This window comes from Gracilinanus agilis, chromosome 1 (genome assembly GCF_016433145.1).
Source record: "Gracilinanus agilis isolate LMUSP501 chromosome 1, AgileGrace, whole genome shotgun sequence".
Classification (NCBI taxonomy): Eukaryota; Metazoa; Chordata; class Mammalia; order Didelphimorphia; family Didelphidae; genus Gracilinanus; species Gracilinanus agilis.
In genome coordinates this window covers 780,484,997-780,501,616 of record NC_058130.1, presented here as the reverse complement: position 1 = coordinate 780,501,616, position 16,620 = coordinate 780,484,997, and the positions used below count along the sequence as shown (strand labels likewise).

The window sequence follows — 16,620 nt, the reverse complement described above, 5'->3', positions numbered from 1 at the left end:
CCTTTACTGTCATATCAGCCAATCTGCTAGGTGTAGGGTGGTACCTCAACATTATTTTGATTTGCATTTCTCTGATTGTGAGAAATTTAGAACACGTTTTCATGTGCTTATTGATAGTTTAGATTTCTTTATCTGAAAACTGCCTATTCATGTTCCTTGTAAGTCATCTTTTCTTACCCATCAGTGCTTCTCTGGAGCAAATAGCCAGTTCATTGGGTGCTGAGGCCAGTGTGTTGCTTCTATTGGATGAAATGGATTGGCTTTCCCAAGTCTGCCTCTCCTGCCTGCTGACACTTGGGAGGGTTTCTCATAGCTTTTGGCACCAAATAGTTGTGGGTGAATGAGTTGGCAAACCTGACTCTGGATGGTCCTTATCAAATCATTATTTTTCAAGGAATTTGTTCTTAAATAAGGTGCTCTTGGCCTTGGTCTTTGCAGCCTTCTGGTTAAATGTGTTTTTGCATAAATGATTCCTCATGCCAGGTGGTCTTGGGGTTTATGGTAGGGACCGAGGCATAATCCGTATTGATAGCTTCATAGAAAAATTAATAATGGATGGGGTCTCATTTAATGGAGCTTCCTGAACACAGTATTTTTTCTCCTTTTTGCCTGGACATGTCTCTGTTTCTGGGTTCAGGAGCTCTAATGATTGGACTAAATATGTAGACATTGAGCCCACCCAAGACAGACTTCCTGGCCTCTGGGCTTTGCACTAGGAGCAAGCCTGCCTTCTTGGGGGGAGTTTTGCCTGTGGAAAATGAAGCATAGCCCTTTGTGACCTGAGTGCCCTGCTTTGGCATCTGATCTAAGCAGAAAAGCCACTTCTATGAACCGAACAATAGATTGGATGGATTCTGGCCAAATTCGAACCTCTGAGTGAAAGTTTAGCCAATCAAGTGCTGATAGACAAATTGCAGCAAGTCATCCAGGATGAGAAAAAGGGTTAATCTCTTTAATTCTGATAGCACTTTAGGGCTCTATATCAGGAGATGAGAGGCCTTAGAGCCAGGGAGATCTGGGTTAAGATCCCACCATTGGCCCAAACTGGCTAGGTGACCCTAGGTGAGTCACTTGACCCCTGAGTGCCCATGGCCACTTGAGTCCAAGGTGCAGAAAGCATGGCAGCTCCTTGGGTTGGGCGGAGAAAAGAGCCTCAATGACCCAAGTTTGGGGCCTGTGTTTGCAGATCGTGGATGTCTTCATGGAGAACAGCTTGATCCAGCAGTGCACATCTTTCTTACTGGATGCCTTGAAGAACAACCGCCCTGCAGAGGGGCACCTCCAGACCCGCCTCCTGGAGATGAACCTCATCCATGCCCCACAGGTAGGTAGGATTGTGCCCTCTCCTGACACAGGCTTGTGGATTCTGGATGAGTGACACGGCCCCAGCCCCCATCTGCTGACGAGGAAGGGACGGGTCATCCCCCTTTTATCAGAGGAGCCACATTGGCTCAGAGACTAGAGGCTGTGCTTGTGTAGGAGAACAAGAGAAATGGCAGAGCCTTCTCCAGCCTCCGCTTCCTTATTCTTTCTAGCTTCACGGCTGTCTGTCTGTCCAAGCTTTCAGACGTGAGCTTCAGAGGTCTCTGGACAGCCACCTTCGCATGTGCAGCCTTTACCCCCTTCCCAGCAGCACACTTACTCCTAGTACATCGGAGGGCATTGTCGGGGTGACCACAAAGGGGCGCAGGTCTCTCATTGATAGTGGAGGAGAAGGCATGGTGTTCCGGGCTGCCTTGGCTCTCCTCCTCATCGCAGTGCCATGCCAAAGCTGGGCTGCATTCATCCTCTACGTTTAGTCTGTGCCCACTGCCTACCAGTGCTTAGGTGGCTCCCTGCATACATGGCAGGAGACAGCAGAGTGCTCTGTGGCCATTCTTTTATTTTCATCCAGCCCTTGGAGGTCACCTACCTAGTTCTAAGGGTCGTGGTCAGTCCAGCTGGGTTCCCGATCGGGGAGTTGGCCCCCATCTTCTGTGTGATATGAAGCCTCTGGAGAGGTTTCACAGTGTGCTTTAATGCTCAGAGACGAGGCGAGTTCTTTGCCCTTTGATTACACGTGGGCCCCAGTGACTATGAAGCCGACAAGTCATTGACTCTGATGGCATTGCTCCCGCCTGACTGCTATCTCCGAACGTGGCTTGGTGGTACTGGAGCCAGGGCTGTCCGGACCTAACATGACAGTTCCCTGAAGCCAGGTGGCTTGAATTCATCAAGGGCAAATGAGTGTCACTGGCACGTCCACTTGTCCTTCCCAAGGCAGAGGCCACTCTTGGCCCAGAAGAGTGGCAGAATGGGAATGTGGTCCTCGGGTTTTCTCTTTATTTTCATTTAACCCATTCATCCCAAACCAAGATCTAATTTCTTTTTTTTTTTATTAAATTTTATTTTTTTCTCATTACTCATGGAAACAATTTTTGACAATTGTTTTCTGACATTTTGTGATTCAGATTCTCTCCCTGTCTCCTCCTTGAGGTTGTAAATAGTCTGATAGAGGTTATACCAGTACTAAGCTCTGATTTCTTTTTTTTTTACCCCCCCCCCCCTTTTTTTTTTAAACCTTCACCTTCCGATTTGGAGTCAATACTGAGTGTTGGCTCCAAGGCAGAAGAGTGGTAAGGGTAGGCAATGGGGGTCAAGTGACTTGTCCAGGGTCACCCAGCTGGGAAGTGTCTGCGGCTAGATTTGAACCTAGGATCTCCTGTCTCTAGGCCTGGCTCTCCATCCACTGAGCTACCCAGCTGCCCTCCTTAACCCCCTTTTTTGTGGTCCTTTCTTTCCTCACAATCTCAGCTTATCTTGACTCTCCTGAAACAGTTTTCTTGTGGAAAGGTGTTGAGATCAAAGCACACAAACAATTAATTCATTTTTCTTCCCATATTCTGAACTGTTTACCTGAATGGATGAAGTAGTTGATAACTTAGCATTGTATTCATGTGTCTGTTTTCCCACAATCCCTGCAACATTGATTTTTATTTTTTTTACCATCTTTGCTAATTTGATAGATGTGAGGTCATTGTTTTCAGTGTTCATGACTGGATCACACCAATAAGGTAAAAATGACAGTCCCTTCAAGTAGGGCTTTAAACCCGTATTGCACAGACCCCCATTGTTGCATGGGTTTATGGCGATATCAAACAATCAAATAACCAAGGAAATAGTTTGTAGAATTAGACACAATTATAAAATTCCAAAGGGCAATGAAAGGCCATGGGGACCAAGGATACAACTAGGAATGGGCAGCTGCTAGGCTTCATTGTCTCACAAAATCAATAATGATTAACATAGTTCCATCCTTTGGGTGTGACAGGTTGCAGATGCCATCCTTGGGAATCAGATGTTTACCCACTATGATCGTGCCCACATTGCTCAGCTCTGTGAGAAAGCAGGCCTGTTACAGAGAGCCTTGGAGCACTACACGGACCTGTATGACATCAAGCGGGCTGTGGTCCACACTCACCTCCTGAATCCTGAGGTAAGGGAGGGGTTCAGGTTGCTGCTGCTGGCAGTCTGGCAAATGCTTGTAGCTATCTTAAAATCTCCTTTAACCTTAGAGCTCTAGCACAGAGGGGTTCCTTCTAGCAAAGAATTTTCCATTTGTACCAGGCTAGGAGCATTGCTGGTTTCTGGCCATGTGTGTGGTTCTAGGTGTGGAAGTCCCCTCTGCATTTCAGACCTTGTTGGAGAACCAGCTGGCCTGTCTAGATCCATTCTGGGACAGGGAGGACTCATTTCTTCTGCCCTGCTCTCTGGCTTAATCTTATATCAACACAATAACCAATCACAGCTCCCGATTGATAGAAAAGTGTATCTTGGCCCTTCTTTTGACAGAGAATTGATGGGGGAGAGCTTGAAGCACAGAATGAGAGCTACCACAAATAGGTGTATTGTTTTGTTTTGAAGGGGAGCTGGGGGTACTTAAAGAAGAGTAAGGAAAAAATTAACAAGTCATTTAGAAAGGCCTAGAAGAGAGCAGAGCAAAGGCCTAAAGAGGGTGCCCAGGTGGGGCAGGCTTGGACCCACCATGTTGTGTGAGATGGTGGAGAGTGTAGCTTCTCCACTATGCTTGTCCTGTTCTAGATACTGGGAAGTGGTCCTGATTTTGATGTGTATTAGGGGGAGAAAAAGGAAATAGTCCCTCTGCATGTGCTGCAGTTTAGGGGCAATGCTATGCTTTCACGTGTTCCTCTTGATCTGGCCTCCATGTCAAGTCCCACCATGTTGGTTTTTGTTCCTTAGTGGCTCATCAATTTCTTTGGCTCACTGTCGGTGGAGGATTCTGTGGAGTGTCTGCGAGCGATGCTGTCAGCCAACATCCGCCAGAACCTCCAGCTGGGTGTGCAGGTGGCCTCCAAGTACCACGAGCAGCTGGGCACGCAGGCCCTCGTGGATCTCTTTGAGTCCTTCAAGAGTTATGAAGGTACCGCCACGTCTGAGAGCCAGCCAGGTCCTCGTTCAGGGCTGCTTCCTCCTGAGACTGCCCAATAACTTCTGCACTTTCTAGGTGGAAGAGCCGTTTTATTTGACTTGAAATGGGATAAAGAAGGGCTTTTTTCTCTTCTGGGCACATAGCTTTTAGAAGTCCTGAGCAGAAGTCCTTGTGGTCACTGCTTAAGAGTCTCAGTTATAATAATGACACTTTACTTCTCTGAGCTTTGTCTTCCATGGTTTAAAGGTGGGCTCTCTTTGGATAGACAGTATTGAAGTTTTTCAGCAGTCCCAACTCAAGTGTTCCTTTGGACTGTCCCAGAAACCAAGTCTCAAAAGAAGCTTTAGACTCAAGGGTCAGTTATTTCTGGAGTTGGTGCTGTAGCGGCATTAAATACTTGATACCAGGGGCTGAGAGCTCAAAGTGAAAAGGCTGGAAGGATCCCTTCGTCCCTGGCTTCCTCTTCAGAGTTTTTTCCTTCTCTGATGTGGATATTGATTCTGCTTCTAAAATTTTGGATAGCCTCAATTTCCACGTTGTTCTGAGATACCTGCCATTTCCTGATCTGTTTTAGTCCTGCTTTAGAAAAGTAGACAAAACCCCACATGCCGCTTTTATCCTTCGGCTGTCAGGCCTTCTTCCCTCCTGCCCTTAGATGAACGAGGTCTGTAGGTTGAGATGAGGTTTCCCATTTAGACTTGCCATAAGATTGGGCTTCTTTGCCATCTCCTGCTCACTTCTGGGGCATGATAGTGCCAAGCTCTGGGCAAAGGCAACCAAGGAGAGCCTGCCCTTTGACCAGATATTGATTTTGCATCTGAGGAGCCCCTGTGATTTAGGGTCATCTAAGAATCTCGAAGAGAAGTCATGTCCCTGCCCTGCAGCATTGACCTGGCCACAGCAGCATGAATTGGGGTGTCACTGAGGGTCAATATGCCTTATCTGGTCAGCAAAGGGAGGGGTCCTTGTAGCTTAGAGAGGCCAGGGACTCCCCCACGGCCTCTGCTAACACAGCCTCTCTTCCCAGGCCTCTTTTACTTCCTCGGCTCCATTGTCAACTTCAGTCAGGATCCCGATGTGCACTTCAAATACATACAGGCTGCCTGCAAGACTGGGCAGATCAAGGAGGTGGAGAGAATATGCCGAGAAAGCAACTGCTACAACCCGGAGCGAGTGAAGAACTTCCTTAAGGTCAGTGCTTGGGAGGGCCCTGCTTGGCCTAAGGACCTGATGGCATAAGAGGCAGACCCCCAAGTCCCTGCCCTCAGAGAGCTTCCATTCATACGGGAGAGACAGCAGGCCACCCCCTGGGGATCTCTGGGATAGAGACAGCACATAGATGGGGAGGCCCAGCAGTGGGGCAAGAAATTGGGAAAGGCTCCCTGCAAAATGGGAGAGTGGAGCTGGCCAGGGAGGCCAGGAGTGGAAGTTTTGAGTCACCAAGTCAGGAGAGAGCATCAGTGTCTCAGGGCAGTCTCAGCTGCCATAAAGCAGGAGAAGACTGTGAGGAGATGATGGGGCCAGGCCTGAGGGGCTTTATGAGCCAGAGAAAGCATTTCTGATTGGTCCTGAAGGCCCTGGGGAATTGCAGGAGTGTGTGGAGGAAGGGATGATCTGGTCAGATAATTTGGCAGCCAAGGGGAAGATGAACTGGAGTGGAGAGGGACCCCCTGGGCTTAGAGTGATGCGGGCCTGCACCAGGGGGGAGGCTCTGTTAGAGAAGAGAAGGAGGCGTATTGGAGAGATGTTGTGAAGACAGAAATGAGACTTGGCATCAGTGTGGTTGTGGGGGTGATTTTGAGTGTGGAGTCAAGGAGGTCAGTGAATTTGCCAGCCCAGATAACTGGGAGGCTGGTGATGCCCTCTAGAGTAGTGGTGGGGCAAAAACATTCTGTTTGGGGCGTGTTTTTAATGTCTTGGGGACGTCTGGGCAGCAGGTAATGATGCCAGATTGTAGTGCAACATTGGATGAATTAAGTCTTGGTCTCATCTGTCCAAAGGGGGATATCAGTGGGGAGCAGCTTCTTAACTGGGGTCCAGGAACTTGGCTTTTGGACACTCTTTAGGTTAACTGCTTCAATATAATCCATTTCCTTGGCAATCTTGTGCATTGTATTTTATGCATTTAAAAACATGATTCTGAGGCAGAGTTCATAGTCCTTGGGAGACTGCCAGAGGAGATCAGTGATATACATAAAACACAGAAGGCCTGGGGCAGAGCTTTGAGGGCCGCCCACCACGAGCAGGCAGGATCTGAATAAGCAACCAGCAAAGAGGAGTCATGAGACCGAGAGAGCCAGGAAGGAAAAGTGCCACCAGCTGCAGAGAGACCAGTAAGGATGAGGACTGAGAAAAGGCTATCGGGCTTGGTGACGAAGAGCTAAGAGATCTTTGGTCACTTTGGAGAGAGCGGTTTTGGCAGGATGATAGGGTCAGATGCCAGATCATCAGGATCAAGAAGAAAGTAAAGGAAAGTGGAGGCTCCTAGTGGAGATGGTCTTCTTGAGGAGCTTAGCTCCAAAGGGCAGAAGAGATGGACGACATTAGTTAGTGGAGATGGAAGGACCAAGGCAGGAATTTTTCTGGACGAGGGAGACATGGACATGTTTGTGGGCAGCAGGGAAGCAGCCACCAGATGGGGAGGGTTTGGAGATGAGGGACAAGCCCTGGGGAAGAGTGAGGGGGCCATCATTGGAGGAAATGGATGGAATGAGGTTATTGTGCCTTGGCAACAAGGACTAACACTGTGGGACACAAGTGATGAGGAGAGTTAGCAAAGCAGTGAGGATTGAGAAGAAGAGAGCAGGGTGAGCGGCTTCCTTTGAGGAAGGGTGAAGGATTGCCTTGCCACAGCGAGGGCTTAGTTGAGATAAGAATATAAATTAGTAGTGGACCGACTTAGCATGGTTTGGTGACTTTTCTAGCCCTGATTGGTAGTGAGAGAATAGGAGTTGAAGCAGCAGATTTGGGAAATAATCCCAGATTCTGGCCCAGCAGGGTGTGAATGGCAATAGAATGAGATCTTGCTGCAGAGGCAGTACAGAGTTGAATCGGTTCCCAGAGGAGTTGGGAAAGAACTGTGGGGCTGAGGGATTGGAGGTTATGATGTTTGAGGGATGAGAAGAGAGACTGAGGCAGGCATCACCTCATTGAGGCGGGGAGGAGATGCCCTGGGTTTGTGCTCTCTGCCTCCTTCCTGCCAGAAACTGGGTGACTCTGGGCAGGTCCCTGCAGCTCCCGGTGCCACTCTAGGCCACTCTGTGACAGAGGATCATTGTGGATCAGTGACCCCATCCCTGCTTTAGGCCATAGCGCTCCAAGGACAGCATGCCACCGAGCCTGGCAGGCCTGGTTGATAGGCAAGTTACTTTTGCCATATCACCTTTTTCTCTTTTTCAGTTTTGGTAAAAAAAACAACCACCCCACAAGGCAAAGCCCAGATTTAAACTAGTGGGGGAGGCAGGGGCTGACATGAGAAGTGGCCCAGGCCTCTCTGTCTGTGCCCCTCCACTGCCATGGCGCCCGCACCACCGTTTGTGGGCACGGCTGATGCATCATTTCTTCTTCCACTGTGTAGGAGGCAAAGCTCACAGACCAGCTTCCACTGATTATCGTTTGTGATAGATTTGATTTTGTTCATGACCTGGTTCTGTATTTATACCGCAACAACTTACAGAAGTACATCGAAATCTACGTTCAGAAGGTAACGTTCTTCTCCAGGATTTCATGGCTCCATGGTGGGTGCTGCCCCAAGCTGGCAGAGAACATTCTGGGTGGCATCAGCCTCTGGCAGAAGCCTGGCACATGAGAGATCAGGGCTTTGTTGCTGTATCAGCTCCCAAATGATCTTGTCAGGCCACAGTGACTCTCAGGGTCTTAGGTCGGGTATAACCCACATTGGCGCATGGGCACCGTGGGCATTGGTGGGGAGGCAGAAGCGGTGTCCAGAGATGGCTGGTTCTCTCAGAGCCTTCTGCCTGCTCTCTTTTACTTCCCAGGGAAAGGATTGGGATGTGGGGGAGGCCTTTAGTGCTGGCACTTCCACTCTCTGTGGGAGGGGTGGGGATGACGCAGGATGCCTGTGCCAGTGAACTGACGAAGGGTTGTGTCTCATGTCAGGTCAACCCCAGCCGGATCCCGGCTGTGGTCGGAGGGCTGCTCGATGTGGACTGTTCAGAGGATGTCATTAAAAACTTAATTATGGTGGTGAGAGGGCAATTCTCCACCGAGGACCTGGTGGCTGAAGTGGAGAAAAGAAACAGGTAACAGGCCTTCCAAGCAGAGGCCCCATGGGGCACAGAGTTAACATGGATCTGGTTAAGATGCATGTGGGGAGAGTGGCACTGCGGATGGGCACCAGTCCCTCCTGTGCTTGTCTCTACCAGGCCTGTCTGTCTGCCTGTCCATGTGGCCGTTTTGTTTCTAACTTCTTGGATCTTTCCACTGGCTTGAAGTCTTCCCCTACTGCTTGGTATTTCTCATTTCCTTCTCATGAGAAGCTTTCCAGCCCCTTTGCCAGTCCCTTGCACTTGGGCCTGCCTTTGGGGCCCTGAATGCTCCTCCCGGATGGCCTCTAGGGCTGAGCTCAGAGCAGCAGTAACGTGCCCGGAGCTCCCCGCCCCCAGCACTTGGCCCAGAGGCTGCCAGCTTGGCCCTGGGGGTCTGCTGCCCAGAGTCTTCCTTGGCGAGTGCCAGGAAGAATCTCAAGAAAGCCGAGGGGAGCTCAGGGTCTGACGTTTCTTTTCCTGACCAAAGGCTAAAGCTGCTTCTTCCGTGGCTGGAATCGCGAATCCACGAAGGCTGCGAAGAGCCAGCCACGCACAACGCCCTCGCCAAGATCTATATCGACAGTAACAATAACCCCGAGCGCTTCCTCCGCGAGAATCCCTACTACGACAGCCGCGTTGTAGGTAAATACTGTGAAAAGAGGGACCCGCATTTGGCCTGTGTTGCCTATGAGAGGGGGCAGTGTGACCTCGAGCTCATTCAGGTTAGCAGCTGTTGCTTTTCATCTCTTAGACTTGATTTTACCGTGTTTAATTGTAAAGGGCCCTGGGCTGGGGGTGGGGGGCTGGCACCCTTGACTTCGGTCGCCCGCTGGATGGTGCCCATGCTTTTATCTCGATCCTGGGGGTGGTGTTTAATGTGACTCCCAGTTCCTTGGGCCACTCTGCCCTCTCCCAAGTTTCCATGAGCCAGGCCTAGAGATGGGAGATCTTGGATTCAAATCTGGCCTCAGATACGTCCTAGTTGTGTGACCCTGGGCAAGTCACTTTTCTCCCATTGCCTAGCCCTTAACATTCTTCTGCCTTAGAATAGATCCTAAGACAGAAAGTAAGGGTTAAAAAAAGGATGAAAGAATGGAAAATGCTTTCCCCTCCCACTCAGACTACAAGGGCTGATTTCGAGGGACTGGGGTCCAGAAAGGGGCCTTTCCCTGCGTGTCTCCAGCACTGTCAAGGCCAGCCCCAGTAGGCACTTAAAAGAGGCTTGAACAGAGCAGCTTTATTGTTTTTAGCGGGAAGTCCTACTTGTAGGCTCCGGGGCTCTTGCAACATCTTCATTCTTGTGAATCTCTGGGCTGGTCTTTGAGAGAATTAATTTTCATGTAGAAAAGACTTAAGATTGAACCAGACAGTGGGGGGCTCTGCTTCCGAGCTTCACTGGCCTCTCACTGCCCAGCCCATGAAAGAAATCCCCAGCCGGCAGTCCTGCCTCGCAGGGTCCATGAGCATTTATTAAGTACCTACTGTGTGCTGATCCCCTGTATTGGTATAAGACACCAGCTTTCTGTTGACCTCCTTGCTGCCTTAGACTTTAGAGCATTCAAAGCATATCAAAGGGACACCTGGGTGGCTCAGTGGACAGAAAGCCAGGCCTGGAGACAGAGGGACCTGGGTTCATTCCAACTGGCCTCAGATGCTTCTTAGCTGTGTGACCCTGGGCAAGTCACTTAACCCTGACTGCCTGCCCTTCCCACTCTTCTGCCTTGGACCCAATATTTAGTATTGATTCTAAGACAGAAGACGTGTATCAGGCCCTTCCAGTGCTAGCACCCTTCTAGTGCTGTTCTGATACTTTCAGGGTATTGCTACATTGGGGTGGGGGGGATGCAATGAATTTAATGTGAGGGGGAGGGAGGGATGGATGGCAGTGGTTAGAATTTGGGTTTTGATTTTTCTTTTGAAAGAAAATGGGGGAAATTTTAAATGTAATTTTACAATTTTAAAAGAAAATGGGGGCAGCTCGGTGGCTCCATGGCTAGTGCCAGGAGGGCCTAGGTTCAGACCTGCCCTCGGACACATCCTAGCTGTGTGACCCTCCCTGGCAAGGCACTTAACTCCAGTTGCCTAGCCCCTGCTGCTCTTCTGTCTTAGAACCAATACTAAGACAGAAGGGAAGGATTTAAAAGAAATAAAAGCAGAGTTTCTGGAATTCCCAGTCCCTGAGAGAATCCCTAAACTCAGAGGAGCACAGTGTTTATGGTATAGTCTGGCTGGCCTTTTTCCTCTTCAGTTTCTTACTCTAAGATACCGGCCTCCCACTTGAGACTCACAAAGCTGGCAGGGCACCCTTGCTGGGCTGCTCATGTCTGGGAGGTCTGGGGGAGCAGTCAGGGTGTTGGGCAGAGGGTTTCACATGGGCAGCGGCGGGACAAGAGGTTTTGAGTGTGACTTTGCTTGTTCCAGGTTTGCAATGAGAATTCTCTGTTCAAAAGTGAAGCTCGTTACCTGGTTCGCAGAAAAGACCCAGAACTCTGGGCCAATGTTCTGGAGGAAAACAACCCATTCAGGAGACAGCTCATTGACCAGGTGTTGTATGGGAGTGGTTGGGGCCTTTGTGTGTCCACGTGTGTGGCAGCTTCACCTGCCTGGGGCCGAGATTTGCCTGGCCCCTTGGCCCCATGACCGTGAGGTCATTTGATGCCAGAACATTTCATTTGTGGCTGTGCCGACCCGCTAAGGTCATAGATGCAGTCCAGTCCTCAAACAGCTCCGTTAGTTCTGGGAGAGGAGCCGCTCTCCTGTCTGCATGTCAGTCAATAAGCATTTAAGCATCTGCCCTTCTCTAGCCCTAGATTCCCTTCCCTTTAGATGGACCCTGGGCGTCATGGGGTGGAGAGTGTGGGTCACCCTCAGAACGGAGCCCAGTCTTTCCAGTGTTGGACAGCCAGGACAAAAAACAGTAGAATGAACTGGAGGTTGTATGACTTATCTTGGGGGTCAGATCACGTCATTGGCTCATTTTTCAGTTAATGTTTGACTGAAACTCCCTCAAACTTGTCCTCAGTTGGTCCCGTCCCTGTCCTTCCTCTCCCCTTGGCACGTAGGGCATGCTGCTGCTTGAATGCTTATGGATTCCTCGAGGAAAGGCTTGGTTTGGCCCCTTCTCATTGCCAACCGACATCTTCCCTCTGTCGTTCCCTTGAGGTTTGTTAACCTAAAAACAAGACTACACTGATTCCCATTGAATTTCACCTGGATTTTTGAGCAGCGTTCCACTCCGCTGTGAGGGTTTGTTTTTGTTTCTAGATTCGTGTGCAAATTTGATAATAGGCATACATATACCTTCGAGGAAGAGGCATTGCTGAATGGGGCAGCCCTCAGTGATCCTCCACCAGAGACCTCCCCCAGGGTGGCCCAATGGCCCTTTGGGAAAAATAGTTAAATATACGTAGAAGTATATTGGCCCAGCTCAGCCTGAGGTGATGAGCAGCTTTCTCAGATATCGTCCTTGCTTTAAGGGAAGGTAGTGGTTGTCTGTGCAAATGCCTTCCTTGAAACTCCTCTTCCTGCAGGCTTCTTGCTTCCTTTGAGAGTTTGGCCCATTTCTCCCTGGGCAAGGGACTTGAATCTCCTTCAGTAAGGTGGTGGCTGAAGCCCACGACCCCTGACCCTAGGCCGTGGAGAAGGGAGGCTTTGCTGCTGAAAGCTTACCACTTTCTGAGGTATCAGAGGCAGAGCCATGCTGACCTTCACACATTTTCTTCTCTTAAAATAATTTGCAATCATGATAGCTGTCAGCTCCTCTCAGTTTTCCACCGGAAATTTGTCCTCAAGGAGTGCTAATTAGCCTTCATCACTGGAAGGCCACAGGAGGCATCACTAATTCAGAGCACTTAGCCAGGCCCCTTTCAGAGCCCGCCCTGCTGTGCGCAGACTTTCATTTCAGATCCTGCAGAGCTCCAATTGACCTCATTGTCTCATTGGTACTTGGGCGGTTTCTCCAGGATTCTTTTACATGTTCTCAATTAGTTTATAAACTCACTCAAGGCAGGATGATGTCTTATTTCAAAGTCCACCAGTGTGGCTCCTTTGGGAAAGTGTCCAGAGGACTGTTGCAAGTCAAGACTAGGCTTTGGGAATCCCAGCTCCCACTTCTGTATAATCTTGACCAAATCTCTTGGGCTCCATCCACAGGCTTCAGGGTGGTTTGGCCTAGGTGATTGCTAAGATGCTGTCCTCCAGCTCTCGCTCTTAGACTCTTGTGATACCCAGGACAGGATTGACTTTCCTGTGGAGCATAGGGTCGGCCCTGGAGCTCCCTGCAGCCCCAGAGTGGCTGGCATGTCAGTGGGCTTCCCTGGCTGGTCACGGGGCCCACTGAGGCCTTTGTGATGGCACATAGTCACTGTGCCTGGCTGCTGGGTTGTGGCTGACGTCTGCAGGAGAGTCGGGCAGAACTCTGAGTCCCATTATGGCAGGGTGTCTTCTTAGGGTTCAGCTTTTATCGCTGTTTGGGCTGGGTTGGCATGCTGAGGCAGTACTGAGCCTTCTCCTAGAATGAGGGTGTAGTGAGTGCATCGACAATCTGGATTCAGGAAAGTTGCATGAACTTGGAACTTAATGAGGGAGCTTCTCCAGGCCACCGTCCGTCTCTATTCCTGAAATGAGATTTTAGGAAATAATTCAAAGGGAAGCTAGGTGGCTCAGTGGATAGAGAACCAGACATAAAAGATGGGAGGTCTTGAGTTCAGATCTGGCCTCAGACACTTTCTAGCTGGGTGACCCCGGGCAAGTCACTTCACCCTCATTGCCCAGCCCTTACTGCTATTCTTCCTTGGAACCAGTACTCCATACTGATTCTAAGACAGAAATTGAAGCTTTAAGGAAAAATCATGTTAGATCTTCTCTTGACTCTTCATGAGACAGAAGTGGCCCAGTGGCCCTAGGACAAGCTCTGCTGCCAGCTTCCTGGGGCTTCTTGGGCCAGAACCTTAACCCCTCTGGACCATTTTCTACATCTCTGTGGTTGAGACGATCTTCCCCTCACGGGGTTCTGGAGAGATCGGTCTATAAAGGACCCTGCACTCCTCTGCAGGGGAGGACCACGGTGGGGTGGGCACCAAAGACTGGGTAGGCGAAGGAACATTCGGAGGAGCTGGGAGCCTTCAGGCTGCGGGAGAAAAGTCTTGAGGCAGAGTTGGGGGTGGGAGAAGGGGATGGCCTGGGAATCATCTCCAGGGGTCAGAAAGGGAACTCGTCTTTTGTGCCCTGGTGACAGGCCGTGGTGGCCTCCTCCAGGAAGCGCTGATCAGGGCAGTCAGTCACCCAGGAATTGTTGGACGGCTTCTCGTTCTCTCTTCCGGTTCTGGCCCAGGGCACGGGGCTGGCTGCCTGACTCATTTTCAGACTACGCATCTGGCCGCCTCGTCTGTCTGAATGTAACGAAGCTCCTCTGTTCTCACCAGGTGGTGCAGGCCGCCCTGTCTGAGACCCAGGACCCCGAGGAGGTCTCCGTGACTGTGAAAGCCTTCATGACTGCCGACCTGCCCAGCGAGCTCATTGAGCTCCTCGAGAAGATCGTGCTGGACAACTCTGTGTTTAGTGAGCACAGGTAGGACACCGCACTGCCCGCGCAGCCTTCAAGCCTGCCTCCTCTTCCCTGCGGCCACCCTGGCCAGGCCGCCTTCCTCTGAGTCCTCCTGGGTGTGCCATGGGACATCTCCTGTCCACATCCTGCCCTCCCAGCCAGGCCCTCTGGCAGGAAGCCTGCTTGACCTCTCGGCCCTTGAAGCCTGCTGTCTGGTTCCTGATGGCCAGCCTTTGGGGCCGGAGCTCTCATTTCCACCCCGTGGAGTTTTCTCGTGGAAGGGGTCACTGCGTCTGGCTGGGGTGCTGAGGAGGACATCCATTCCCATCAGCAGTGAGGGTGCGCTTGGGGCCTGGTCTGGGAGCTCTTGTCTGGCCCCTGGCTCACACGCTTTGGGCCCAGGTGAGTGGGCATTGCCTCTCCTAAGGGAGGCTGCTCAGCGCAGAGTGGTTCTTTGTGGCCTCAGGAGCTCCCTGCTGGGCGGCTTCCGTGCCCACCCCCGTCCTCACCTCCCTCCAGGCTAGGGCAGAGTGCCCGCTTCCCAGACCCCGCAGTGCCCGACCTGGAGCACCCAGGGAGATCTGGAGAGAAGCTGGCCTAAAGCACCTCCCTCCTACATGGTACTGGGTCTGGGCTCGCCCCCGAAAACTCCTGTAGGCCAGATCAGGCTTCCACGTGGACATACTGCATCTGTGTCTTTATTCCAGTCAAAACCTCGGCAATTCTCTTCCCTGTCTCTGACCCGGCATTCTGGGCCCTTCACAGCCCTGCCCCCTGGCCTTCATGAGTCTGTAGGATGGGGCAGCCCCCTCTTCTTGGCATCCCTCTCCATCTGTCCCCTTCTCTGCTCGGCTCTACCAGAAAGGAAGGCCCCTTCTTGTCCATCCCTTCAATCCTTACCCATTGTCTGTGAACCAGACAGTGCTGTCTCCTCCAGGGAGCCTTCCCCATTTCTCTTAGAGCACAGTGCTTCTCAGCAGTTCCCCTCATCAATGCTGTTCTGTAATGATCCATAGATGGAGAACCTGTTGTGTCTGTGCTTGGTGCACATGTGATTTCTGGACTCACTCCCAGTCCCCCAGATTGTGTACCCCAGCAGCCTGGCCTCCCCCTAGCCTGGGCTGTTTCGTCGTAGACATGTTGGTGGATTTCCTATCTCTTTGCCCTCCTTTTCTCGACCCAGAGTTGTCTGAGGAGAAGCCAGCAGGGTCCTGCCCATGATGGCGCTGGACCCTCAGTAACGACAAGGGTTTGCCCACATCCCAAGAGTCTTTTGTAGGTGACTGGCCTGGCCCCAAACTCTGGCATCCTTCAGACCTTTGACCCCTGCCTTGGTTGATTCTTCTTCAGGAATCTCCAGAATCTCCTGATTTTGACTGCCATCAAGGCTGACCGCACACGGGTGATGGAGTACATTAATCGGCTGGATAACTATGATGCTCCGGACATCGCCAACATAGCCATCAGCAACGAGCTCTACGAGGAAGCATTTGCCATCTTCAGAAAGTTTGATGTGAATACATCGGCCATCCAGGTGAGGGTCACCAGCGTTCCTTGAGGGAAGGGCAGCCCAGAAGGGGTGTCTGCTGCAGAATCGCCCCTTATTCTACACAGGGAGAAGTGGTGAGGGGCCCAGAGAATGACAGGGGCACTGAGGCCCAGGGGATAAGAGTCAGTGTCAGCAGGCACTGCCATTGGCATTCAGAGGGTCCTTGCCACAGGATGGCAAAGGGGAGAGCCCTGCTGACCATCTTTGCATAAAGAATAGAAATATTTAAAAACTGGAAGTTCTATCAATAAGAACTGCAATTCCCCCCAAAAAAGGTTTCATCATGAACCTTAAAGTGCCCATTTTTGCTTTTGATGACTTCCCTGGAACCATCTGCCTTATCAGGGCAGTGGGGCATTTTTATTGCTTTTACCTAAAGAAGCTTCTTGGAGAATAACAAATATTTTTATAAGCCTGCTTTTCTCATTATGTTCTTTAAGATTCTTTCAAATGTTTATTGAGTCAAATTGAAATGAGTTTTGCATCTCGTGTATGAAGCAGACACAAATTTTCAAAAGTCCTTGGGCCATAAGCACCTATTAATAAAGGCCTGAAGTGTAGCAGAGGAAGCGTAGCTGCCCTGGTGGCAGCCAGTGGTCTGAGCCCCTGGGGAGAAGCCCCTGCATGGTCTCCCCTTTCAGAGTCTTGGGCTTCTTGGTCATTCTGGCAAATATTCCTCTGCCTGTTCAGAGCTACAGGACTTTTTCCACATCTCTTTCCCCTTGACCAAGATTTTATGCCCCAGCCCTGCTTCTGCCTTTGGCTTACGGATGCTTTGGGATGCCGACTGTGAGATCCTTGTTTAAAGAAGTGGAATTTCTCAGACGTT

General features: G+C 50.7%; 1 protein-coding gene across 1 annotated transcript in view; it reads left to right on the top strand.

Moving 5' to 3' along the window:
• CLTCL1 (clathrin heavy chain like 1) overlaps positions 1–16,620 on the top strand; it is a 91,334-nt gene that overhangs the window by 41,804 nt on the left and 32,910 nt on the right. Inside the window, exons 11-20 of the mRNA XM_044674518.1 lie at positions 1,187–1,324; positions 3,311–3,475; positions 4,240–4,420; positions 5,457–5,620; positions 8,007–8,132; positions 8,549–8,691; positions 9,185–9,419; positions 11,119–11,241; positions 14,121–14,266; positions 15,593–15,776. Coding sequence (XP_044530453.1) covers positions 1,187–1,324; positions 3,311–3,475; positions 4,240–4,420; positions 5,457–5,620; positions 8,007–8,132; positions 8,549–8,691; positions 9,185–9,419; positions 11,119–11,241; positions 14,121–14,266; positions 15,593–15,776 — 1,605 coding nt within the window. The remainder of the gene's footprint in view (positions 1–1,186; positions 1,325–3,310; positions 3,476–4,239; positions 4,421–5,456; positions 5,621–8,006; positions 8,133–8,548; positions 8,692–9,184; positions 9,420–11,118; positions 11,242–14,120; positions 14,267–15,592; positions 15,777–16,620) is intronic.